The 27,060-nt window shown below is 39.0% G+C and overlaps 1 protein-coding gene across 4 annotated transcripts in view; it reads right to left on the reverse strand.

The window, feature by feature from the left end:
• TNPO1 (transportin 1) overlaps positions 1-22,822 on the reverse strand; it is a 60,405-nt gene extending 37,583 nt beyond the window's left edge. Inside the window, exons 1-8 of one of the 4 annotated variants that reach the window (XR_011999152.1) lie at positions 22,570-22,717; positions 22,343-22,456; positions 19,874-19,949; positions 15,837-15,986; positions 12,073-12,179; positions 10,041-10,174; positions 4,126-4,207; positions 873-995 (exon numbers count right to left, since the gene is read on the reverse strand). Coding sequence is in view for 3 of the 4 variants with exons in the window: in XM_072745350.1 (XP_072601451.1) it covers positions 873-995; positions 4,126-4,207; positions 10,041-10,174; positions 12,073-12,179; positions 15,837-15,986; positions 19,874-19,949; positions 22,343-22,447 (777 nt within the window). In the remaining variant the exon portion in view is untranslated. Of the gene's footprint in view, positions 1-872; positions 996-4,125; positions 4,208-10,040; positions 10,175-12,072; positions 12,180-15,836; positions 15,987-19,873; positions 19,989-21,225; positions 21,410-21,774; positions 21,926-22,342; positions 22,457-22,569 lie in introns of those variants that run through there. The other 3 variants (XM_072745350.1, XM_072745352.1, XM_072745351.1) reach the window with 3 other exon arrangements.
• Positions 22,823-27,060: the final 4,238 nt, after the last annotated feature.

Below are 27,060 nucleotides of genomic sequence, written 5' to 3' on the forward strand. Positions count from 1 at the left end.
CTCAGTTGGTTAAGTGTCTCCCTTCAGCTCAGGTCATGATCCCGAGTCCCAGGATCAAGCCCCACATTGGGCTCCCTGCTTAGTGGGGAGCCTGCTTCTCCCTCTGCCTCTCACCCTGCTCGTGCTCTCTCTCTCATAAATAAAATCTTAAAAAAAAAAAAACACCACCACCATATTATTTAATACATTTGCAAGCTATATACTAATGTACAACTATAGCCAGTAATATAAAAATTAGGTCATACAATTTGATTCTAGCAGGACTATTGTCCAAACAAGTTTTGTTCTAATAATAATTTTATTTTGTTACTATGTATTACTTCCTTTAAATATGGTTAACTCTTGATCAACGTATACTCAGAATCTCCTAGTAAAATTATTTTAATTGCAGAGGGACTGAAACAGTCTTTTAATATCTAAATGGTTTGCTGGAACTAACTATAACAATTATGTATTTTCGTCTCAGAAATTTCACTTTTACCATAAATCGTTAAGTGGGTCAGATCAATATTACCAGCAATGGATGGAAAGCAAACACTTAACTTTAATTCCAAACTCCAAAGACATAAGAATGTGCCACTTAATTTAACAGTTTTAGTGATCATTTGGTCTAACACATATCTAATTAACATAGAAATATTTAAATTATTTTGTGTTCTTCTGGTTAACAGCTCTTTTCCTTTAAGTAAATTTCCCTCTTTATAAACCTCTTTAATCTCATGAAAGTCACCATATTTTTAAGACCATTATGAAGTGTTTTTCAGTTATCTGCCGCCAAATGTCTTAAATAAATCTAACATTATACATTTTGTTCCCAAGATTTTTCTTGGGGGGGAAAAAGGAGGAATGAGCTTTTAAGTCCCCTGTATTACCTCAACTATGTTATGCATGTGAGGAAGCAGGCGATCCATTCGAACTTCAAGCAACATCACAAGTGCCCGGCACACATTTTTCCGTACCTCTGGTTCTTCATCACCAGCCAAAGCAAAGAGATTCTATTGCATAAGAAACATTGTTTTCTAGTTAAGCATCCAATATATTAGAAAGGTTTATACATAACAACCAGTCATCTGTAAGTAACATTTAAAGAAACTCTAAGATAAGGTACAAATAAAGACTGAATCAACTGAACTGCAATATTAAGTTGTAAAAACAATTAATTAAATGTAGGATGGTAATTGCCAGAAACTGTGATTTTGATAAAATGATCTAACGCCATTCTTTTGGAAACAATGATTGGCTGTGTTTTAAGATAACTTTTAGTTTGTGAGAATAAAATAGTGTCATTAGGACACGGGGCATTCATCTAGCTCACCCAGAGGATAATCTTTAAGACACAATTTGATTTTCCTTCAGAGGAACTGTCAAGAGATTATTTCTACCAATCCTGAGTCTTAAGGTAGTAACAGGTGTAAGTTCTTAAGAAGCATCAACAATGGAGAAATAGCCTTAACCCCAAACTGCTGCTCATCACCAAGTCAACTACTGAGGAAACAGCAAAAGCAGCCACTGGTCTCAAGCTGTTCTTAACAAGTTTGTCACCAAGGTTATGGGGGAAAAAAGCCTGAATAAACAACAGGCTATTTCATTTCATCTTCAAGACATTATGATTCAATTTTACAGATAAAGTAAGTTTAGAAGTTATGTAACTTGCTAGGCAGGGGGAATCTGAAAATGGTTTTCATGGAATTTTAGGTCCACACTCATTTCACTGTACCAACTAGCCTCCACTAGGAGAACAAGTTCTCTTTTGTACGGGTTGCAAAATGGACATGTGAGAAGAAAAAACAGCCTTCCCCCTCTCATTTCTGAATTTTTCTTTAACTGCACAGACTTCAAAATAGTAAAAAGATCATTAAAAAGACAGGAAAAATCCAATGTGTCCCATCTCAAAAATCACAGACCATCTCCAAATAGATGAACCTGAAATCTTATTACAAGGGAGGTAAGACAATGGAGAAATTCAAGTATCAAATGTGACAGCATGTGAAGTATTGTGGCAAAATTTTAAAAACTTCACTTCCCCAAGTCCTGCCTCTGCATTTGACACTCTGTACTTCCTTTTTAAATCATGTTTTATATGCACATTCTTTATTTAATCTGATGTCTTTGTCTTAAGTACAATATCTATCTTTGCCAAGGTAGGTCTTAGCCACTGTTAGTAACCAATACACTTTTCATTCAATATTGTCAGACTCAGCAGACTTAATATTTGCCCCTGAGGAAAAAAAAATAATTAAATAAACGATTCATTTAGCAAATGGGTTGAGGGCCTACGATGTGTCTGGAGGTTTGCTCCTCCTATAGGATGGAAAACTGCTCAAATCTTTTAGGATTACCAAGAAGCAAAGAAGTGTTAACATGGTATTTAACACCAATGGGAATATTTTAAAATGTTGGTAAACGTTTCTGCTCCACTTGCTAAGTGCTAAAGTTCATGTGGAATGCAAAAGCTTTCAGAAGAGAATTTTATTTCTTTTATTCTAAATTATATTTCTGTGTAAGATTTTGGTATATCTATCCTTGTTCCCTTTTTAAGCTGTGAAATACTAAGAAGAGCTACTACTAAAATTACGAATTCTAAAAATAATAATAGCTGTAGCTAACCTGTACACTTGCTTATTCTGTAGCAGGCATTGTTCTAATTTAGTTACAGCAAATATCTTTTTAACAATCCAAGAGATAGATCTATTATTAGCCTCATTATACAGATGATGAAACTGAAAACATCAGTTAAATTATGTGCCCAAGGTTAACGGCTGTAGGGCTGAGCTTTATTTGAACTCAGGTAGTCTTATTCTAAGACCTCTAACATTATCCACTACCCTCTACATCAAAGTGTAGGCATAAAATTTATGTATCCCTAGCACCAAGCACAGTGTCTGATTCAGAGTATGACTCAGTAAATATACACTGAAGACTCATGTTTTAGTTTCAACTTTTAAATGGCTAGAGGATCTTTATGGCTACTACTCCTAGTCTACCAGTAAGAAATGCTCAGAAAGAAGCTGGTCAATTTAAGTTTTGAGGAAAAATTATGACAGCATCCCCCCCTTTTCTCTTAATTGTCCCAACAAGAATACTAGCAGGATGGCCTCCAAAATTTTTAAGAAGAACTGGGGCTGGGGAGTGGGGAGTGTGTGCCTAGGATGGCTTAGTCAGTGAGACTATTGATTCTGGCTCATGTCATCATCTCATGGGTGTAAGATCAAGCCCTACATTGGGCTCCACACTCAGAGGAAGTTTGCTTGAGATTCTTGCCCCCTCCTCCAACCCAAGCTGGCTCTCTAAAAATAAATAAATAGATAAGTCTTAAAAGAAAAAAAAAAAAAGCTGAAGGAATAGACTTTCATTTAATGAAAATATAAGTGAAGTGCTTAGAGAATTTTAATGACTTGTTCACAGGACGCCTGGGTGGCTCAGTGGTTGAGCGTCTGCCTTAAGCTCAGGGCGTGACCCCGGGGTCCTATGATCCGAGTCCCACATCAGGCTCCCTGCATAGAGCCTGCTCTCCCTCTGCCTATGGCTCTGCCTCTCTGTGTCTCTCATGAATAAATAAAATCTTAAACAACAACAACAACAACAACAAAACCAACCTGTTTACGATTGCTGTTACCAGGTAGTAGTAGCTCTGAAGAATTCTACTGCTTAGGGTTTATGGCAAGAAAAACATGCTTACGTTGTCTTTCTGCTTTTAGGTATAAAGTATAAGGTATAAAAGGGTCTTTAGAAACACTTGCTGAGATTTAAGAGTCAATTTTTTCCTGACACCTCTAATTCTACAATGGTTTAGTCTGTGCCTTCAGATTCTTTGTTAAGATTATTCAGACTCACTGATGTTTTATATTTCAAATACTAAAGTGAACTGGGAGATTCAATTTATATTTGGAATTTGAATAGTATATTCAAATAAAAAAAATATCTAGTCAAGATATTAAACACCCACATACCATAATCAATGTTTGTATTGTACATTAAAAAGTTTAACAGAAGGAAAATGTTTTAATATAAGTCAACAAAAGTCACAAAGTCTACACTATATCCAATTTTAATACCACCAGAAATAATTTAACATCTAACTTTCCTGAAAGCAAAGGGGGTGGGGGGGAGGGAGACAAATCTTACCTCAATAAAAGAATCAATGTGCAACATCAGAGCTTGAGTCCTACTGATGATAAACTGATTGACACATGCAACAGCATGAGACCTAGAAACAAAATTTAAAATTTAACACATGCACACTGCAGCTTTTTTCTATTTACAGAAGACTAACAGGAACTTAAAATACTCCTCCATAAAATAATTATGGTGTATATATAGCTATAAATATATGTATTTATGTATAAATACATATGTATATATAAATACATATGTACATATATATATACACAAATACATAACCTTAAAAGAATAAACTTTGTATATTCAACACAGAATATGAATATTAAGTGAAAAACACAGGTTCTAGAACATTGTTAGTACTTCTCTGAAAGTACAATGTGTCAGAAAGGACACTGCACATTTTTAATAGTGGATACCTCTGAAGAGTGGGAAGGCGGATGGAAACATAATGGAAATTTATTTTATATACGTACAGATTTTAACATAGTGGGTTTATATTTATTCCTTTTAAAACTAAAAATGAGAAAAACTCTCCGATCTTTATGTTTAGATCTAGCCAACTCAACTCCACAGCAATTCCTAATGGCACCACCTTTAAAAACACACCCATAACCCAATCACTTCTTACCAACCTCATTTTTTCCCTAGTCCAAGCTATAATTTCCTACTAGGATTACTCCAACGGGCTCTAACTGGCTAACTTCTGCTATACCAAACCCTACCACAACCTTTTAGATACACATGAATATCACATCACACCATTGTTCAGATTACTCCAAAAAACAAACAAAAAACCCCACCACAATCTACTTTTTTTTTTCTTTTTTTTCCCACAATCTACTTTTCCTACAGAAACTCAGATGGCAAATATTCTAAGAGCTCTGTGGCACTTCATCCCCCATTCCCCAAACACAACCTTTTAAAATATAAAATCACTCTTAGCTCCTATTATGGGCTGAATTTGGCCCCATGGGTCACAGTTTGCAGACTACAGACCTAGACATTCCATTATAATGTGGTTACTCTGCTCTCCTAAACTTCATTTCTTACTGTACTACAAAGCTTTCTTCTTTTGTCACTGTAAAAGGCTTGTCCCCAACTCCAGAGCCTTTATACTTGCTGTTCCCTGTTTTAAATGTCCTCCTCCTTGACCTTTCGAAGATGTGCTACTTTACTTTGTTCAGGGTCTCTGCACATGCTACCTTTAGAGAAAACCTATGTACGATACCTGTGAATCACAGTCTAACCCCTTAGTCTCATTACTTTCCCACAGTATTCATCATGGAATTTTATCGTCTGTCCTGTTTGCCTCTTCTGATAACCCAAGAGAAAAAGACAAAAAGGTACCACAGCTAGCCAATAAACCTATGACAAGATGTTCAACATGACTAATGACAGAAAAGTAAACCACTGAATTAATAACAAAACACAATTTTTAATCTATTTGACTGGCAAAAACTAAAATATATGACAATACTAAAGGCTGAATGTGTGCATCCCGAGAATCTTGTGCTTTGTTAATAGTACTATTTGATGCAACCGCTCTGGACAATTCTGGTGGTTCTCTCCTTGTTATTTGCCTTATGTCCCAGAAGCTCCTCCCCCAAAATTTTATGTCTTCCTAGAGAAACTCTTGCAAATAGACCAAAGGAGACAACCAAATAAATGCTTTCAGCACCACTATCCACAAGAGCAAATACCTGGAAGCCACCCAAAGGCCAGAAGGGGAGAGGAGGGTTGAGGAAGAGCATGAGTAAATAGTGTAATCGTCATGCCTAGTAGTATGCCATAGTCAAAACAAATGAGCTATAATGACAAAATATGGATGAATCTTAGCAACATAATATTAAATTTAAGAAGTCAGATCAAATTCAGTAAAATATTTTTTATAAAGTTAAAAACAAAGGCATACATACCCTTTATATCTATACGCAATAAACTTATTTTTTAGCAATGTAAGAGAAGGAAAAAGTTGGGATTAGATGTGGGTTATGGTCCTCAAGACCTCAGCTCTTGTTCAGGGTGGCAGATTTGAGTGCTTATTGTTAAAAATAATAAGTAATTGAAGACTAAATGGAAGTGGGCCACAATGACAATGTTATGAGCTAAAAATCATAACCCAGGCAGCCTGGGTGGCTCAACGGTTTAGCGCCTGCCTTCATCCCAGAGCGTGACCCTGGGAACTCCGGATCGAGTCCTACGTCAGGCTCCCTGCATGGAGCCTGCTTCTCCCTCCGCCTGTGCCTCTGCCTCTCTGTCTCCTCTCTGTGTACTCTCATGAATAAATAATAAAATCTTTAAAAAAATAAAAAATAAAAATCATAACCCAACTTTGTGTACCTGTGGTACGATTTAAAAAATAAAATAGTTCTGATTTTTCAATAGGTCATTCCTTTGCCTCATTCTATATTCTTAAAATTCATGAGTGAGCTATTCAACATAGTATTAGAAGTCCTAGCCTCAGCAATCAGGCAACAAAAAGAAATAAAAGGCATTCAAATTGGCAAAGAAGAAGTCGAACTCTCCCTCTTTGCAGATGACATGATACTGTACATAGAAAACCCAAAAGACTCCAACCCAAGATTGCTAGAATTCATACAACAATTCGGCTGTGTGGCAGGATACAAAATTAATGCCCAGAAATCAGGAGCATTTCTATACACTAACAAGAAAGAGAAATTAAGGAGTCAATCCCATTTACAATTGGACCCAAAAGCATAAGATACCCAGGAATAAACCTAACCAAAGAGGTAAAGGATCTATACCCTAAAAACTACAGAACACTTGTGAAAGAAATGGAGGAAGACACAAAGAGATGGAAAAATATTCCATGCTCATGGATTGGAGGAATTAATATTGTGAAAATGTCAATGCTACCCAGGGCAATTTACACGTTTAATGCAATCCCTATCAAAATACCATGGACTTTCTTCAGAGAGTTGGAACAAATCAACTAATATTCGACAAAGCAGGAAAGACTATCCACTGGAAAAAGGACAGTCTCTTCAATAAATGGCACTGGGAAAATTGGACATCCATATGCAGAAGAATGAAACTAGACCATTCTCTTACACCAGACACAAAGATACACTCAAAATGGATGAAAGATCTATATGTGAGACAAGATTCCATCAAAATCCTAGAGGAGACGCAGGCAACACCCTTTTTGAACTTGGCCACAGCAACTTCTTGCAAGATACATCCAGGAAGGCAAGAGAAACAAAAGCCAAAAATGAAGTATCGGGACTTCATCAGGATCAAAAGCTTCTGCACAGCAAGAGAAACAGTCAACAAAACTAAAAGACAACCTACAGAATGGGAGAAGATATTTGCAAATGACGTATCAGATCAAGGGCTAGTTTCCAAGATCTATAAAGAACTTATTAAACTCAACAGCAAAGAAACAAACAACCCAATCATGAAATGGGGCAGAAGACATGAACAGACATTTCACAGAGGAAGACACAGACATGGCCAACAAGCACAGGAGAACATGCTCCGCATCACCGGCCATCAGGGAAATACACATCAAAACCACAATGAGATCCCACCTCACCCCAGTGAGAATGGGGAAAATTAACAAGGCAGGAAACCACTAATGTTGGAGAGGATGTGGAGAAAGGAGAACCCTCTTGCACTGTTGGTGGGAATGTGAACTGGTGCGGCCACTCTGGAAAACTGTGTGGAGGTTCCTCAAAGAGTTAAAAATAGATCTGCCCTACGACCCAGCAATTGCACTGCTGGGGATTTACCCCAAAGATACAGATGCAATGAAATGCCGGAACACCTGCAACCCACTGTTCATAGCAGCAATGTCCACAATAGCCAAACTGTGGAAGGAGCCTCGGTGCCCACTGACAGATGATGGGTAAAGAAGCTGTGGTCTATGTATACAATGGAATATTCCTCAGCCATTAGAAACGACAAATCCCCACCATTTGCTTCGACGTGGATGGACCTGGAGAGTATTATGTGGAGTGAAATAAGTCAATCGGAAAGAGACAAACATTATATGGTCTCATTCATTTGAGGAATATAAAAATTAGTGAAAGGGAATAAAGGGAAAGGAGAGAAAAATGAGTGAAAATATCAGTGAGGGTGACAAAACATGAGAGACTCCTAACTCTGGGAAATGAACAAGGGGTAGTGAAAGGGGAGGTGGGCAGGGGGGTTGGGGTGACTGGGTGATGGGCACTGAGGGGGGCACTTGGCGGGATAAGCACTGGGTGTCATGCTAAATGTTGGCAAATTGAACTCCAATAAAAAAAATTAAAAAAAAAGTTCAGCAGTGATTTTGAGATGAAAGAACAGGTTTACTTTTAATACTAAGAACTGGTCACCAAAAATTGAGTTTCTCAGAAATATGCAAATTACACTTTCTTTCATCACCTTAATTCAAAGATTAAATGACAACTTCCTAGGGAACATGAACTCTATCTAGTTAACTATTTTAGAAGGAGTAACATTTTATTTTGGAAATGTTACTATTTACTTCAATGACACTACCATAAATGACCAGCTATTAAGTTCCTTCTCTGAGAACCACACTGTATTAAGTACTACTTAAGATAAAAAGTAACTAAAATAAAATTGAGAAAAAAAGAAAAAGAGCTAAAGAGAGGATTTAAGCAAGAAAAAGATTCTTGATTACTCTCTGTTCACCCTTTTGAAATAATAATCCTTTGAATACAGCTTGGAATCTGGGAGTAAGCTCCAAAGGACATCTAAACTAACAGTTAATGGCGTATGCATTTAGGTTCCTGCTGTTGGCTATCCTTAAAACTGCCTCTAGGATTCTGCACAACTTCTACTTTAAATAGTAATATGGTTTTTGATTATTCTACATAAAAGCACAAAGCACTGACAACTGGAAACAACAAAATCAAAGCAACAATCAAGAGCAATGACTCAAAAAAAAAAAAAAAGAGCAATGACTCTTTCACAATAACAAAAAAGACAAGTTAGATTAAAATATGTTAATTGGAGAGGAGGGAAAAAACATACGGCACAGTTGGGGGAACTTCTGGTGAAGTAACAGGAGTCTTACATACTTTGATAGTGTGAAAGCATTATCGTAATTATAGTTTGATAGGATAATAGATGATAATCAAATTGGCCAAAGGTTAATTATTTAAATATAATATTTTAACAACTATATGCTAGGTACTATTCAAGAAACTACAAATATAGAGGAAAACAAAACAGGCCACGGTTAATTTCTGGCCAAGCAGGCCTACTGGTTTCAGAGTGTATTCAAAAATCGTCCACCTTCATGCTCAAAACATTAACTAGATGTAAGACTCTTAATCTAGAGCAGCCCTGGTGGCTCAGCAGTTTAGCACCGCCTTCAGCCCATGGCGTGATCCTGGGGTCCCGGGATCGGGTCCCGCGTTGGGCTCCCTGCGTGGAGCCTGCTTCTCCCTCTGCCTGTGTCTCTGCTTCTGCCTCTCTCTCTCTTTCAGGAATAATAAATAAAATCTTAAACAAAAACAAAAACAAAAACCTCTTCATCTACAATTACTAAATAATCCAGATGTCATACTGGAGCAATTTTGAACACAGTTGCAAATGAAGGTATCTGTACATGGCAAGATCCATAAATTAAAAACAACACAACCACCACAAAACACTATGAATTTCAGCCTTGTTACATAAAGGACCTGAAACGCATGCCTGTTAATCATTAACAAATGTCATTAACCATCTAGAAGGTAGAGAACTACTGTATACAATGAAAATTTCATCAGAAAAAGTTAATGTTTCATGGTTTTGCTATTAAAAGAATAAATTTCAACTACTGAAGTTCACCTTTGTAGAATATCAGTATCTTTTGCCACTCACAAATGTATTAGGTAATGCAAACTAAAGTGGTCAGGCTTAGAGTTTACAAATTAATTTAATATTGGCTACATAGATACCTTATTTTTGGACTACTGTGCTTGAAGAACTGCAAAAATTTGGGGATCATGATGTTGAGAGGACGATCTAACACATCACTATCTAAAATCTCAGCAGAATCTTCACAGATCTTCTGAAGGGCACCAAACGCTCCCTGTGGAAGACATTTATATTATTAGGATTAATTAAAAAAGAAACCATTTTAAAAGGAAATTGAGGAATATTGACTCATTTGTATGAATTAATGTTCCCAGCCCACATAAAATACTGCCTCATAAAGTCCATAAATTTAGTCATCAATTTTAAGACAGAAATCATTATGCCACTGAGTTATCTAAAATCTCAGTTTATATATATTAGTACATTTTTAGCATTTAATGGCTTAAAATTAGAGAATATTCTGGTTGGCAGAGACTGCAATAAATATTATCTAATTCAAAAAGTTAACTTCTCCTAAAATATTCTTATCAATTTTAAGTCAGAAAGAAATCTTAAAATCATTTAAAAAATTCCTTATATGTAAAACATTAGCTGGATAATGGTGACAAAATCCGTAAGAAGGGCAGAAAATTCAAATTACCAACTACTTCCCTACAACCATTTTTACACCAAAGGGGCCAACCCAGAGCTCCTATATATAATATGCAACCTACTAATTACCTCAAACATCTAATTTACTGTTTATAATTCCATCAGCAGCAGAAACCTAGTGCTTATTTTCATGGTACAGTTAGCTGAAGAATACTTTAAGATATGACTTATTAGAAGCTCCATAATTTCATGTTTACTGCAGTTTTAATTTTTTGTAATTCTTGATAAATGCTTTTTTTTTTTTAATTTTGACCTCCTTTCATGTTATTACCACTATACCAAAGCACAATTTAAATTTTTTTCAATTCTTACTTGATGGCTGAACATATTATTTTAGTTTTTCTGTAATCTTAGTGTATTTCTAAAGGCATTATTGGAAAATGTATATATGAGAAAAGATTTTTTTTTTTAGGGAAGGAGAAGTGTGATTTTAGTTTATTTTATTTATTTTTGGTTTTTTTTTTAAGGATTATTTATTTATTCAGAGACACAGAGAGAGAAAGAGAGAGAGGCAGAGAGACACAGGCAGAGGGAGAAGCAGGATCCATGCAGGAAGCCCGACATGGGACTTGATCCAGGGTCTCCAAGATCACGCCCTGGGCTGCAGGCCGCGCTAAACCGCTGCGCCACCGGGGCTGCCTGAGAAGTGTGATTTTAAAGACTCCTTTTGGGGCAGCCTGGGTGGCCCAGTGGTTTAGTGCTGCCTTCAGCGCGGGTCCTGATCCTGGAGACCTGGGATCGAGTCCCGCATCGGGCTCCCTGCATGGAGCCTGCTTCTCCCTCTGCCTGTGTGTCTCTGACCCTCTCTGTGTCTCTCATGAATAAATAAATAAAATCTTAAAAAAAAAAAAAAAAAAGAAAGAAAGAAAAAGACCCATCTGATTTTTTTTTGTTAGGTTATTTCTTTAAAGAGGCAAAAAAATACTAAAATGGTTTCCATTCAAAACAGATTTCTAAACAAACTAGAGGCCTGCTAATCAAAGAGATTCTTAAAAATACTCAGTAACAAGTGAGAACTCCATACAGACTCCCTTTTCCACATGGAAAGGTTACCACTTATCAGTGGCAAACAGAAGATCATAATTACTACATGATTAAAACTAGATTACATACACTTTAGCCATGTCATAAAGTATGAGGAACAAAAACAATTTAGGGAAGGCAAAAAAGTACTCATGGTTGGTAAATTTAAGCCTATCTTCGAAAAATACCACATTAATGGATTAACTGACTGTAATTCTTTGTAGCAATTATAGTAAAGAGGTTTTATGAATTAACAATCCTTATAGAAAACAGGGAAGATAAATGGTCACTAACGTAAATAAGAATGACTTGAGGCTTCTGCTTCTAAGTTTTTAAGTTGTAGGTCTCAGAGGAATTATATTTTGGAAGGTTACAAATATACAACATGACGAGAAAAAAAGAGAAGAGTAAGTATGTTAAAGAAGCAAATTTCTTTACCTCACAAGTGTTGTAATCTTCAGAATCCAATAGGCTACAGAGTTTTGGTAGGAGGTCAGGCCAATTCTGCAATTCTCCCTTGGAGGCTATGGTTGTAATCAAAATACCTTGAAAGAAAACACGTTATCTTTAGGAAATCTTATGTTAGAAACTATCACAGGAATGCACACACGTGCGTGCACACACATTCATTTAAATGGTCCAACAAATCAGCCCAGGACCTCCAAAACATGTAAATAAAAGTATTCACCAAGGACCCCCTTTTGGCCATAGCACGTTGGTTGAAAAAACCACAGCATAAATCAGGTTTCTAATCTTGTTTTCCAACATTTTAGAAATGTTGTATTTTTAACAATTATCTGTTTAAAAAGACTACAACTTGCTCTTTTCCAACAACAATAACAACAATAGTCCCATTCATTAAAATTACAGCTGACCCTTGAATAATGGGGAGGGGGCATATAGAGGCTGGCCCCACCTCAGTCGAAAATCCACACGTTAACTGCTGACTCCTCAAAACTTAATAGCTGACTGGAAATCTTAGGGATAAGATAACATGGCCGATGAACATATTTTCGATTAACGTATACTTTATGTATTATATTTATTATATACGGTTTTTACAGTAAAGCTAAAGAAAATGTTATATAAGCAGACCCACACAGTTCAAGGGTCAGAAGTGTTATATACAGAAGAGTAGAAAGAAAGAAAATGGACCAAAACATTAATAGTGCTTATCACTGGGTGATGAGTAGGAGTCTGTCAGTTGCTAACAAAAATACATAAAGCTAAAATCAGCTGTCTGACCTAAGCTAGGATCACCACCAAAACCATGGCAGGGAGAGTGAAAGCAGATGAGCCATTATCTGATGATAATTCCGTGTGCAACAATCCTTCTGGTGGTGGTGGTGGTGGTGTAAAGACCCACACAACTCCTCCACCAGTTCCCACTGACAGGATCAAGGATGAATCACTGGCAAGGTGATCTTGGATCCAAGAGGCTGAGGGGCACATGCTCACTGATCATGTCACACTCCCACTGGATTGTTTCAAGTGTGTTGTGTAGTTGAGTTGTGGCAGTTAATGAATTTGCAAATGTATGAATACATAACACAAAAGTTTTGCGTTTATACAAACAGTAATAACGCAAAGGGTTTGTGTTAATATTTTCCTCTGCCTTAGCAAATTCAACATGAGTAAGATAAAACAGTTTGATGATTACAGATCATTTAGTACCGTAATTAAGATCTATATAAACTCTTATATAGTAGGCAAATTATATGTACTCTAAAATACTAATTTGTAAAAGCGGGGAAAAAAAAGTGTTCTCTTTTGAGAATTGTGAGATATCCAAACACAATGCTTGGCATATAGTATACAGTAAATAATCAATGATTATTACTAAGCAGCGAATCCTGCTTATGTATAAATTACCTTAGAATTTTCCATAGTTAGTTTTGAGAAAGTTGCTCCCAGTGGCAAAGAACTAAAAAAATGTAAAGTTGTTGGCCAATGTGTACTACGCACTAGAAAAAAATCTTAACTATATGGTAAGGGTCAATGGACTGATAGCATTTTTAAGATATACCCCTTAAAACAGTCTTCTAGTAAGATAAAAAAGCACTGATGCTAAAGGTAGAGCTACTCCTTCCTGCCAATTATTCTTTCCTAAAGTTAAAATTTCTAAGAATTGGGGGCGGGGGCGGGGAAGAAAGGTCTGGACTACCTAAACAAAGAATGTCTTAAAATAAGCAGTAATAAAAATTAAATGCCAAGCTATAATTTGTCACTAACAGACTGCTGACATTCTTCTGAAGAGCACTAGAGAATGTTAATAGACCAACAAATTCAAATGTAACTGTCCCATATAATTTCATCCACTCCAAAAAAAATTTAAGATTTTATTTATTCGAGGGACAGAAGAGGGAGGGAGAGGGAGAAAGACAGAGAGAGAGGCAGAAACACAGGCAGAGGAACCCGATGTGGGACTGGATCCTGGGACTCCAGGATCACGCCCTGGGCCAAAGGCAGGCGCTAAACCGCTGAGCCACCCAGGGATCCCTTTTCTTCTTTTTTTCAAAGGTAGGCTCCATGTCCAGGGAGCTCACAACCCTGAGATCAAGATCTGAACTGAAATCAAGAGTCAGGTGCTTAACCAACTGAGCCTCCCAGGTGCCCCTCCCCAAAGACCTTTGACTACCTAATATACGTGCAAAAAGTGAAAAATTGTAATTCTGTGTACACAACAAAGATGAGAGTGAAAAATCAGTGTGCTCAGCAATACCCACTAAAATTTTAAATATTTAAACACCACACTCTGACCCAGTAATGTTACTTCTAGGAATTCCACAGCAGCTTTCCCTTATTATATAAACACACATAAAGGATAGTCACTAAAATAGTAAAATTACAAACCGACCATATATTGTTCAACAGGAGAATTTGTCTAATGGCTTACCACACAGTCAAGGAAATGTAGTCTTTTCAAATAAACTCCCTAATATGTACAGGTAAGATTAAAAATTTATATCGATGTGTCTGGCACACATTCACCATTCTTTCTCCCCATTGCCAAGAATGGCAGTGCATTAGGAAGGTATGTGCAGGTTCACAGAATGAACCAGGAATTCCCTTTCCTTAAATCACAAATGCCCTCCCCTCCGTTCATCCCATTTAAAATCGATTGATGTTAGTGGGCAGCGCGGGTGGCTCAGCGGTTTAGCGCCGCCTTCAGCCTGGGGCATGATCCTGGGGACCTGGAACCGAGTTCCACGTCGGGTTCCCTGCATCAAGCCTGCTTCTCCCTCCACCTGTGTCTCTGACTCTCTCTGTGTATCTCTCAGGAATAAGTAAATATTTAAAAAAATAAATAAATCAGTGTTAGTTAACAGCAGTTTAAGACGTGTGTATTTTGAGAGATGTCAGAGAGCCTTTGCAATGTAAGATGAAGTGGGTCCTTTTCAAGCCCACCATGAGATAGAAAAATACAGAAGTGAGGAACTCTCAATGAAAATGACTGAATCCTTATGGATGTTCTTAACTGACTTCCACTCAACCAGCCTGCCAGATTAACACAAGTGTTCTGGGTCCCCATAAAATTTAGCTGCGTAAAGTCCCATGGTGTACTAACGGCTGTCCATTCGTAGGCCACTTGATTCCAACTGCCTATCTCTGCTTCCACAAAGAGGAATTACCAACAGTCAGTTGTGTTGACTCCCAAAGCTATTTATACCAGCTATCATAATTAACCATTTTAATTCAATATTACATAAACCGATAGTAGTTTTTACTCAAGTTGAACACCCAGAAGTCTCAAAACTTGCTGTTAGATATAGACAAGGCAAATACTAAAAACAAGGGTAGGAGATAGTGAAACCTAAGATCCTATTCTCCAGTTGTTTTACAAAGTTTTCTTTCCATGTAAAGAAAGTGAAACTGGAAAATTATATCCCATGCATTACACAAGGAAGTCAGATAATGGGGAACTCAAAGGCAGTAATCCTAAATTAGTATCATCTGTTAATGCCCCACTTTAATAAACATTGATTAAGCGACTATCAGTGACTCTAGACTCACTAATTATGGGATTTCACTACAATAACGAGTATTATTTCCATTTATTTAAAAGTGGCAATGAAAAAGTCCCCCCTTCAAAATCCAACATGAAAGGGATGACAAAAGTTCCTAGGAGAATAATCTATCATCTCAAAAAACCACCCAGTTAAAAACAGGATAAGCCATACCACTCTAACACTGTAACTTACCTACGGTGGCTCTAATCAGAGGAGAGGAGTCGCCAATATTGTTTAAACATTCACTCTTAATGAAGTCTGTTACACCATTTGGGAAGTTCTGAAAATGTGCTTTCACGTTATTCTTCAATATGAGACCACTCAATGATCTCGTGGGTTCATCTGTAATAAAATAATACTACTGAGTTTTAAAGTAGTTTTCATTTCAAAGTGTAGTTAACGTTTCAAATACTTCTATCAAAGAATTGATTGCAACATTCCAGTAATTTTGCGATAACCAGGAAAAAAAAAAGTATCACAAATGATTATCAAAAGATTAGCTCCATGATTTGTAGTTCAGGGTTTCTCAACCTTGGCTTTACTGACATTTTAGGTCAGATAATTCTCTGTTGGGTATTGTTCTGTGCACGCCATAAGATGTTTAGCAGTACCCCTGGCCATAGATGCCAGTATCACCTTCCTAAGTTGTGACAACAAAAATGTTTCTAGATAGTGTCCGGATTGCTGGAGGGGTGGGGCGGGTGGCAAGGGGAGGGGGGCCAAATTGCACCTGGTTGAGAACCACTGACTTAGTTTAAGAGTTAATTTAGTTTATATATGGCCACTGTACTCAAGCTTTATTGGAACCTGATATATACATCAAATTACAGATCTGAAAATATTAGTGACTAAAAGTATCCTATTAAAAAAATTAAGTGGACAAAGAATATACGGGATCACCTTCATATAAAAATAAATGGCGTTCATTTATATCATGTTTTTCACTTGACTCTGAGCTAAAAAAAAAAAAAGGGTAAAACAATTTTAAAATTTCCAGAAAAACAGAATTTACATAAAAAAAATTCAGTCCACAGACGGGTGTTAACAAATTTTTAAGAAGAACTTTAATAATACCAGTAGAATGTAACTGATGCTTTACCGATTGATATCACCCCAATATAACAGTTAATATCTTCTGAATGTTTATTAGGTACTGAACACTGCTAAGTGCATTCTAACTAGCGTGCTTTTAATCTTCACAACCTCTTGAGACAGGAGTTATTATCCCCACTGCACAAATGAACAAACCGACGGCTCTGCCAAAGTCACACAAGGCTATTAAGTGGGGAAGCCAAAATATGAACCTTAGGAGTCTGGCTCAAGCCTACACTTGGTGCATTCTACAGTATCGCCACCCTCCACAAAGGACTAGAAGACATGAAGAGCTGGAGCGGTGAACGGAATAGGCTTTATAGCACTACTCTTTTTACAAACCCTATTAAAAAAGAAAAAAAAAAAGATACTCCCAGCCTGTTCTAGTTTGCAGTATGTTCCTAGAATCTGATTGGTACTGAATCATTTAAGGGTGAAACATACAGAGACACAAGAGGATACCAAAGTTTCTCTGTACATAAACCCTACTGGGGCCACCACAACAACATACCCTAAAACCTTTTATGTCACTGTCTAAAAACGGTTTCAATTACAACCCATCCCAATGAGTAACTGAAAATGAAACAAAAACAGTTCTAAGTTCTCTTGCAAGTTTAAAACTACCATAAAATAAATAAGTAACCAGATATTTAAGTAATAATCCTATTTTCTTAAGTTAGCCTTTACTAATTCACTCATACAATTTTATTTTAAATGGTACGTGTTTAAAAGATACACACTGTTTTTACAATAAATGCTATGAGATGAAGACTTAATAAGTCACAATACAAAACAGAAGTGGCTTAAAATAAAAAATATCAATTATTTTATATTAAAATATTTGTTGTAGTTATGAAATATCCTGCCGTAAATCCAAGAAGCCACCAGTCCACCAATTCTTTTTTTAAAAAAAGGTTAAGGCTAATTTACTTTATTGGACCTCAATTTGCTATCTCTGAGATCTCTTCCAGATCTAAAATTTTATTCCATGATTCAGTGTAAACAAATTCATAAGAGGGGATGGCGAAGATATTACTAAATAAGCATTTCCATCTAAAGATGTCATTTACGTTCCCACACTAATATGATGACCCCAATGCCAGTTTTAATAGAAAACTAGACACAGTAAATTTGTGTTCCAAATAAGACACAAGAATAAATATTAACTCTCATACTAATGCTAAGCTCCTACTATGTCCTTTGAGAAATAATGACTAATGACTTAGAGGTAGTTACACCCAACCTCTTGCTATTTGAATTCAAAAATACTTCTGACTTACTCTGACATTCCCAAAACCCTTTAAGAAAGAATAAAGCAGTCTAACAATCTTTAACATTTGGAACTTAGGATGTGCACACTGACCACAGAGTAGATGGTTTGGTGAAAGTAAGTTTAAAATTTCCAAGTCAAACAATTAGGTTAGAAAAACTCATTTACTAAATATCAAAATTTTAAAAAAAGGAGTAAACACTAATTTGATTATAAACTAGTATGTGGGAAAAATAATCTCCGTATTAAGAAACAAAGTATCAAGTATATTTAACAAACAAGGAATATTAATTGCTCAATTTAAATATACGCTGAAGAAACTCCTCGTTTCTTAAAACCTAGATTTAGGTTTAATCCCATCATCAAAAATTAAAATCCCTAAAATTAACTAGAATTTTAAAAATTAAAAACAAATCACAGTACTGTATAAATCACTAAAATCTGAATAAATACAAGATCAGTGAGGGGCGCCTGGGTGGTTCACTCAGTTGAGCTGCTGACTCTTGATTTTGGCTCGGGTCATTATCTCAGGGTCCTGGAATAGAGCCCTGGGTGGTCAGCTGAGAGCCTCCTTAAGGATTCTCTTTCCCCCTCTCGTTTGCCCCTCCCTCCACTCATGCGCCTACACTCTCTAAAATAAACGAAATAATCTTTAAAAAAAATTAGTGTGATTTTACTACACATGAAGGCCATTAAACCCCTAGAGCCTTGGAGTTGAACCCTTACGATGGTCTGGTAGTCTAATGCAGGCATTATGTAGCTGAAAAAAAGCAAGACAGTTGAATCAGCATCTGTGTCTAAGACTAACTTCCCAACTCCCAAGTGCCCTGATTTTTTTTTTCTTTTCTTCTTCTTCTTCTTCAAAAAAAAAAAACAAAAAACAAAAAACAAAAAAACCCAACCAAACAAACAAACAAAACTAATTGCTCCACGGCTTCTAAAACACCCATCACTGAACAGGGTATATAGTGTTTTCATTTAGAGTCCAATCAATTGCTCAATCGTATTTTTGTGCCTTTTGGGTGTCTGACAATGTTCCAGGAAGGGAATCTTCAATACTCAAATAATACTATGAAGAACACCTCTCACTACAATATAAGTTCCATGAGGGCAAAGATTCTTATTTTGTTTACTTTTATTGTCCCTAAGCCTGGACACGAAGTGGTACTCAATAGTATTTGTGAAACGAATAAAGTCTACTGGGACACATGACCTGTATCAGAAACAATCAAATGACCATTATCATTTAAAAAAATAAAACTAATTTAAAAATAAATAAAATAAAACTAGTTTTCAGGCTCTGAATTGCCATAAAAGTAATTTAAACTTGACTCTGTTGTTTTCATTATACTGTTCAGTATACGGTTAGAAAGTTAAGTCACAAAAGTTTATGAAGAGAATGACTCCAGTTTTAGTTAGATTTTAAAAATAGTATACAGCCATAGAAGACTGTAGGATTAATCAAGAGTAATATAATAAATCTCTCTGGGTGATAGGACTATAAGTCATTTTGGTTATATGAACTTTTGATGGTTTTCTACGAATCCACATACATTCGGTTATTTAGTAAATCCTACATTCAATCGGTATATTAAATTTATGACATTCATGTACAAGAATTCAAGCTAAAACACCAAAGCCAACTTTGCAACACCCTTTTCATTCACAAAATACGAGGGAACTTATTATAAAAACACCCACCTAACAACCTAATGCTTATTAAACATCTAAATACTTTGCTCATTCCACAATGTAAAGCAGTGGTTACTACAAAATGCAAGCCTTTGATATGAGTATCACTCAGCCTATTTTAACAGGTCTTGAAGATCTTTCCAAGTAGTTTTTAATCAATACAAACCTTACTTACCTTCAGACTTTAATTTTGTAAGAACAAAAATCAAGTAGTTGTTAAAATCTGGATATTGATTGAGTTGTTCCAGTTTCTAAAACAAACAGTTGTTAAGGAAACTTCTCATTGTAATCTAAGGAAAAAAAATCAAGTGTTTTTAATGTAAAATCAAGAATCTTCTTTTGTGTCATTTTTAACCTTGCACTTTTTTCTTGAGAAGAATAAAGTTATTAAAACCATCAATACATTATTCCAAGAACACACTAATGGTTATGTTAAATCTCTTAGGTGCTTTATGACTGAAAGAGTAAACTTAGTACCTGTATCAATAATTATATTCAATAAAACATAAGTTTCACCTTCAGAAGGCTCAACATAGCAAAAAAATTATCAAAACAGAATTTGTGATTTGAACTTTAAAAACCTTAATCAGAAAGGTACTTAGATACAAAAATGATGACAAAAATGAAAAGCATTCCAAAGAAATGAAAACAGGTCTTTAAAAATCACTTAGGGAAATCAACTTTATAAAATGGCTTTTTATACTTAAACTGAATATAAAATGTCACTTATACACAAGTCTGTGTATCAAGTCCTATTACATAAGGTCAGTATGAAATTACTGAACTGCAATAGTTCTACAATTGTCCCCCCTCCCCAAGATCTAACATTTCTAGGGACTTAAGTCTGCAGGTATTTCATTCTGTTGGCAGTCAACAGTGACATAAATGTTGTATCATATCTTTCTTCACGGCCTCTTAACCTCTAATACTCTTCTTAATAATACTCGTAATTGGGTTTTACTAGACAGAAGTATTCAAATGTCTTTACTCAGATCAAGTTGTTTTGTTCTGAAATTAAAACCATGGTGCAAAACTCTTAGGTATCAGCTATTGCTCACTAGAATACCCTCAACAGTTAGTGGTGAGAAGGTAAATTAACTAGTTAAAGGGCGGTCTCTAAAAAATTTCCAAAGTGTTTCCTTGCTCAAGTAAAACCCAGCGGTCTCTTTCTTTAGCGAATGGCCAAGATCGAAAAGCCGATGCGCTAATTTTTCATCAACATCTCCTCGTAAGATTTACCTTCTTGCAACTTGGGCTGGATCTACCCTTATTATTAAGTCTCAAGCCCATACAAAAACGACAATGCAATAAACGCTTTCCTTAGGACACACAAAAGAACAAGGTCATCCATCACCAGGCACTTTGAGAATATAAAGCAAAGCTTATTATTATTTTTTTTAAAATACGGTTTGCCTACTGAAGTTTAATTTGTTCCTTATGCTCCAGGCACACAAAACGGACTGCAAACATGGATGGTCTGCCCCAGCGCAGTACTAGGCGTGTAAAAGGTATTTAATAAACACGTACCGAAACAGGGAATAATCCTCTATAGCGCTACGGATGGGATTGCAAGGTTGGTCCCGGGCTTGGCTAAGTGGAGAATTAACTGTGCCGTACGATCACCTGCGAGTCCACCAAGTACCATCAACTGGTCTCATCCCCTCGGCCACAGCCACGGCGGGCGAGGCCCGGGCCTGCACCCCGCGGGCTCGGAGGACGCTCGGAGCTCCGGGCCTCCGCTCCGAGGTCCTGCCCCCGGGGTGCTGCCCCCCCCGAGGTCCTGCCTGCCCCCGAGGTCTTGCAACCCCAGGTCCTGCACGCCGAGGTCCTGCATCCCCAGGTCCTGCCCCCCCAGGTCTTGCCTCCCGAGGTCTTGCCCCCGGGGTCCTGCCCCTCCCAAGGTCTTGCCCCCGGGGTCCTGCCCCCCGGAATTGCCCACGCGGGGCGAGCCGAGCGGCCACGTGCCTCCGCCCCGGGCCGGGGTGCAGCAGGGCCGGGCCGCGCTCCCCGCCCCCCCCCCCTCGTCCTCCTCCTCCTCCTCGGCGGCTCCGCGGGCTGCCCGGGGCGCCCACCTACCGGCTCCGCGGGGTCGCTGGGGGCTAACAATAGAGACCACAGGGGTCTCTGCGGAAAACCGCAGACGTTAAGTGTCTTGTTTTTGTCTTAAATTTCTGTAGCCGGGGCGCGGGGGCCAGGCGGGCGCGAGTCCTGCCGCCCGCGCCGCAACAGGTGCGAGGCCGGGCCCCCCGCCTCCGCGCCGCCGGGGCCACGGGGACCTCGGGGGCCTCGGGGGCCTCCGGGGCCGGGCGGCGGCGGCGCGGGGCCGGCTCCACCCCGGGAGCCCCGGAGCCCCAGGCCGCCCCCCCCCCGCGCCCCGGGGCAGGCCGGCGGGCGCACGTGCGGCGGGGGCGCGGGGCGCGGGGGCGCGGGCGGGCAGGCGGGGGCGCGGGGCGCGGGGGCGCGGGCGGGCAGGCGGGGGCGCGGGGCGCGGGCGGGCCGGCGGGCCGCGTGCGCGGAGGGCGGAGGGATCCGGGCGCGGCGGCGGCGGCGGCGGCGGCGGCGGCGGGAGGGCGGGGGGAGGGGCGGCGGCCGGGCGGCGGGGCCCGCGCGGGCGGCGGCGGCGGGGAGGCCTCGCGAAGGATACTTGTTGCACGGTCCTCTGGATGGTGGTGTCCGGGGACTGCGACTCCTTGAGCAGCTGCAGGATCTGCTGCAGCCCCTGCTCGTCGGGCTTCCACTCGTACTCCATCTTGGTTTGCTGCAAAGAAAGCCAGACAGGAAGCGCCGGCGGCCGTGAGTCCCGCGCGCAGGCCCCGCGCCCCCCCGCGCCCCCGCCCCGCCGCGACCCCGCCGCGCCCCGCCGCCGCGCACCTGCCGGGGGCGCCCGGGGAGCCTCGGACGGCGAAGGCCGGGGACGGGCCCTCGCAGCTCGGCCGCCAACGTCCGCGTCCGCTGCCGCCGCGGCCGCCGAGCAGGAGCCGACCAGACTGAGTCACCGCGAATTTGCAATCTGGCCCCTAGATCCGCTCCCGGGAGCCCCCTGGGTCCTAGTGCCGCGCGGCTTCCGCCCGCCCGCCGCCCAGCGACGCTAGGGCGCGGGGCCAGGCCCGGCTGCTCGGCCCCCCCCTGCCCCCCTCGGCCCCCCCCCCCCCCCGCGGGACACCTACAGAGGTCGGACTCGGGGCACTAGTCACTCCGAGTCCCCAGGGCGAGCAGTGGAGAACCACTGACATGGGGGGGGGGAGGCCTGATCACTACCCCCGACAACTCCATACTAAGGGGAAAAAAAATCATAAAATTTACATTTCAGTTTTAGATCGAACCACTGACATGGGGGCGGAGGGAAGCCTGATCATTCCCCCTGACAGCTCCATACTAGGGGAAAAAAAAATGATAAAGTTTACATTTCAGTTTTAGATCGAACCACTGACATGGGGCGGGGGGAGCCTGATCATTCCCCCTGACAGCTCCAGACTAGGAAAAAAAAATGATAAAGTTTACATTTCAGTTTTAGATAGAACCACTGACATGGGGGGGGGGGGGAGGCCTGATCACTCCCCCGGACAGCTCCATACTAGGAGGAAAAAAATCATAAAGTTTACATTTCAGTTTTAGATGCATAGCTCCAATATTTAGTCTCCACTATCTGAAATGTATTTCAATCACAGTCCACACCGCAATAAACACAAAAGGTTGCATTTACATCTGCACAACGGGACTGAAAAAAAACTGCGTTCTCGTATAGACTCCTGATTCCTGAACTTGTAAGTGAAATAGATTCTGTCTGAAATACCACATCTCACAACTGAAGACTTTGGGGTGAAGGAAAAGCAAGAAAAACGTGATTTTGTAAGTGGATCGTGCTGAATTCTGTTAAAGCGCTGTCACAGACCTCTCCTGATTTCCCTCCAGGCCCAACCTGGGCAGGTGTTACCGGCCCGCATGTGCCAACCAGGGCTCAGAAAGATCGGAGAAAATTACCACCGTTAATTAGCCAAGGCTGGGCCCAGCGCAGGTTTCTCAGGCTAGGAAGAGCTGTGTCGACTACAATCAGTTCAAACTATTCTACCAATGACACAGTTTCAATAGAACTAGAGGCTGAAAACACAACTTCAGTATCAAGCATGAATTATTTGTAAAGACCAAATTGAGTATGATGAAAGACAGGATATTACACATGGCTTTATTACTACCTGATGGTTTGACAGATGAAATTAGTCCCTTCCTAGTAGGAGGCACTTCCTAGCAGGGGTTAAAATTACCTGACCTTACCGCATGTCTCTAGTTAGCACTGTTTTTCTTTCTTTCCTTATTTTTAAACCTTTCCTCTCTCCTTCTTCCACCTTGTTTTCTGGGTAATACCCTGTAACGCAGCTTTGCTCACCACCTCTTACTTCCTAAATGACCCAAAGTGAATACCACCCCCCCACCAATAATTATCTAGACGTATCTGTTAATATTGTAGCGTTTTTATTCCACTCTTCGTTCTGTGTGCTCATATGTACACTATATTTTATAATAATGGGATTGTCCTGTTTTTTTTTGCCCAACTTCAGGTATCATTATTTATTGAAAGTGTTTTTTAAAAACAGGATAATCTTCTCTTGTACTGCTGTGACAGAATTTAAATACACTTTGACGTATACACAACCTGTACAAATCATATGCATGCGACTAAATGGATTTTCACAAACCGAAGATGCCTCTGTAACCAATGCCCACACCAAAATATAAATCATTACCAGTACCAAATTTTCCACTGTAACCACTTCTCAGTTATCCAAAGTAATCCCTCTTATTAATATCTATCATTACAGATCTCTCATTCCCTCTTAGTACTTCGGAAACTTGTCTAAAATTACAAAAGTTGTAACAAACCAAACAACATGGTTGTACACATAGAGTTAATTCAATCCTACCTCCAAGCTTATGTCCATCACAGAATGTTTTAAATTTGATAAGAATCTTGCTACACCTTTCTCTATTCTCAAACATACATATAGTTCTGGTTTGGTTTTGTTTAAGATCATACTATAAACTACACTCTGTTAATGCTACAACCTGTAAAACATAATAGACCATCATTCCCAGCTAACATATATATTTAAATCACTTTTCAATAGTCGCATATCCATCATTAGAATGGATAAAACATAGTTTTGTTCAACCACTTCTTGATGGGCTTCTAGGATGCTTCTACTTTTTTTTCTTTTTCACCACAACGAACAGGTCACAGAAAAACATTCTTGCACTAATGTGTCTACAAAGTAGTAGCAACCCAGTGGGATTATTAGGCCAAAAGTATGCACGCTTAAAACTTTCTAACAGTTATTACCAAATTACTTTCTAAAAACAGTTACGCAATTCACACTCACCAACAATATGAATGTTTCCTTTGCCAGCATATTCTTTTAATTTTTGTGACTCTAATGGGTAAAAATTTAATTGCTCCTAATACAAGAGTAGGGAACATGGGTGGTTAACAGGAGAGAACCTAAAAATCTGAACTTTAGTTACGAGTTGGAGCTACTACCATGCACATCACACCAGTGGAAGTGCCATCTGGATAACCTACTTAACTCCTTAGCTGCCCTCTTGAATAAAGTGAAGTTGGCGCCAATAGCGGTCAGTCCCAAAGACATCTTTAGCACACCTGTCCTGATGAGGAGTGCCCCATAATATCATTATCACACTTCTATCCCTGGACCCAAGTAAGTAGAATTTTTTTCCCCAAAGTTTAGTATTAAGAACATTTAATTTGATTAGTCTATGATGATGGGATAGATAGAACAAAGATAAACCATTCCCTTAGACCTCACTCAGGTTGTTGGGAACAGATTCTCAAAAATATTTGGTAACTGCTAGCTAAGAGATGTCAGGTCATTCTGAACTTCTAAATGCTGTTTTTTTCTTACTGTGGTAAAATATACATAATATAGAATTTAGCATTTTAACCATTTCAAGTGTACAGTTTAATGGTATTTCAGTACATCCTCATTGTGCAATCAGCACCATCCCAGTTCTCCAGAACTTGCCACATTTTAACAGCCATTAAAATTAGGAGGAATCTTCTGCTAGGGTAGCCAGAGGGACCACAGGGTAATTTGGATAACATCTGAAGTACTGCAAGCTAACCAAGGACACCAGAATTCCAAGGCGGGACTCATTATTTAAATAGTAAACTACATCTATAATAAATAGAATATCAAGATTAACACTGGATGTTCTTGAAGTAATTACTATTCTTTTTACATGTGGAAGACTCAGATCTAAATGTTTCAAAAAAGGAAAGTAGTACTTCAAGTTTTTCTCTTTTAGAGTTTGCAAATCATGCTGGTTGGTCCATGGCATTCCATGGTAAACACCCCTCAACCAAAGGCATTTCATCAGCCAAGACAGTTAATGTGAACTCGCTGAATAGAAGATGACACCAGGATAAAAAGTTGCCTGCTAAGTCACCGTACAATACCATTTGGGGCCTTCAGCAAACTGAAGAGTTCCAAACTGTTAAGAATTTGCATGTCCATAAAAAGTTCGAATTTGCCAGAGTTAAAAATCGTGTGAGGTAAAGACACTAGTTGAAAAAAGTAAAAATAAATCTAGTTTCTTCCCTGTTGGAGGGGTTGTAATATTGTTTAAAAAGCAGATGGGAAGTCTGGACTCAGCCAACCTAAGTTTAAGTCCTAATTCTTCCACTTGGTAGCTATGAAAATCTGGACAAGTTAATTCATCTCACTGAGCTTCAGTTTCTCGACTATAAAATGAGACCGTATCAGCTCTGTGGTAGGAGAGCTGCTGTACCTGCCTGGCATATGGTATGGTTGGAAATGTAGTAGTTTTAATTGTCACATTATTGGTTTCCTACTGCCTGCAAGATACAATCTAACTTCTTTTTCAAGGAAGAGGCCATTCACGACCTGGTCCATCACCTCTAGAAACAGCTCTTGTGATTTAACCTCAAGCTTTATGCTCCACCAATACCAACTGAGCCTCTGAATAGGATTTCCTGACTGGAAGGTTCTCTACATGTGACCCTTTTGCAAACTCCTCACTCTTCAGAGCTATGCTCATAGATTCAATTTCTAAATATTTATTGAGAGTCTTCTTTGGCATCATTTTTGATACTGGATACTATTTTTCTTCCATGATATCCCCACAAGACTTTTTTTTTTTTATCCCCACAAGACTTACATGTTTTTTTTCATTTCAAATTTAAAGTTTATAGATATTTTCATTTCGGAAACTATCATATTATAATTATTTCCAGCTCTTAGCAATATATCGTGTTCCCTGAGAAGAGAGACAGTGTCTTTCTGCCTTCTTTGCCTAGCAGAGTCTGATTCAATAAATATTTGTTGAATA

Source organism: Vulpes vulpes, unplaced genomic scaffold, assembly GCF_048418805.1.
Source record: "Vulpes vulpes isolate BD-2025 unplaced genomic scaffold, VulVul3 u000000652, whole genome shotgun sequence".
Classification (NCBI taxonomy): Eukaryota; Metazoa; Chordata; class Mammalia; order Carnivora; family Canidae; genus Vulpes; species Vulpes vulpes.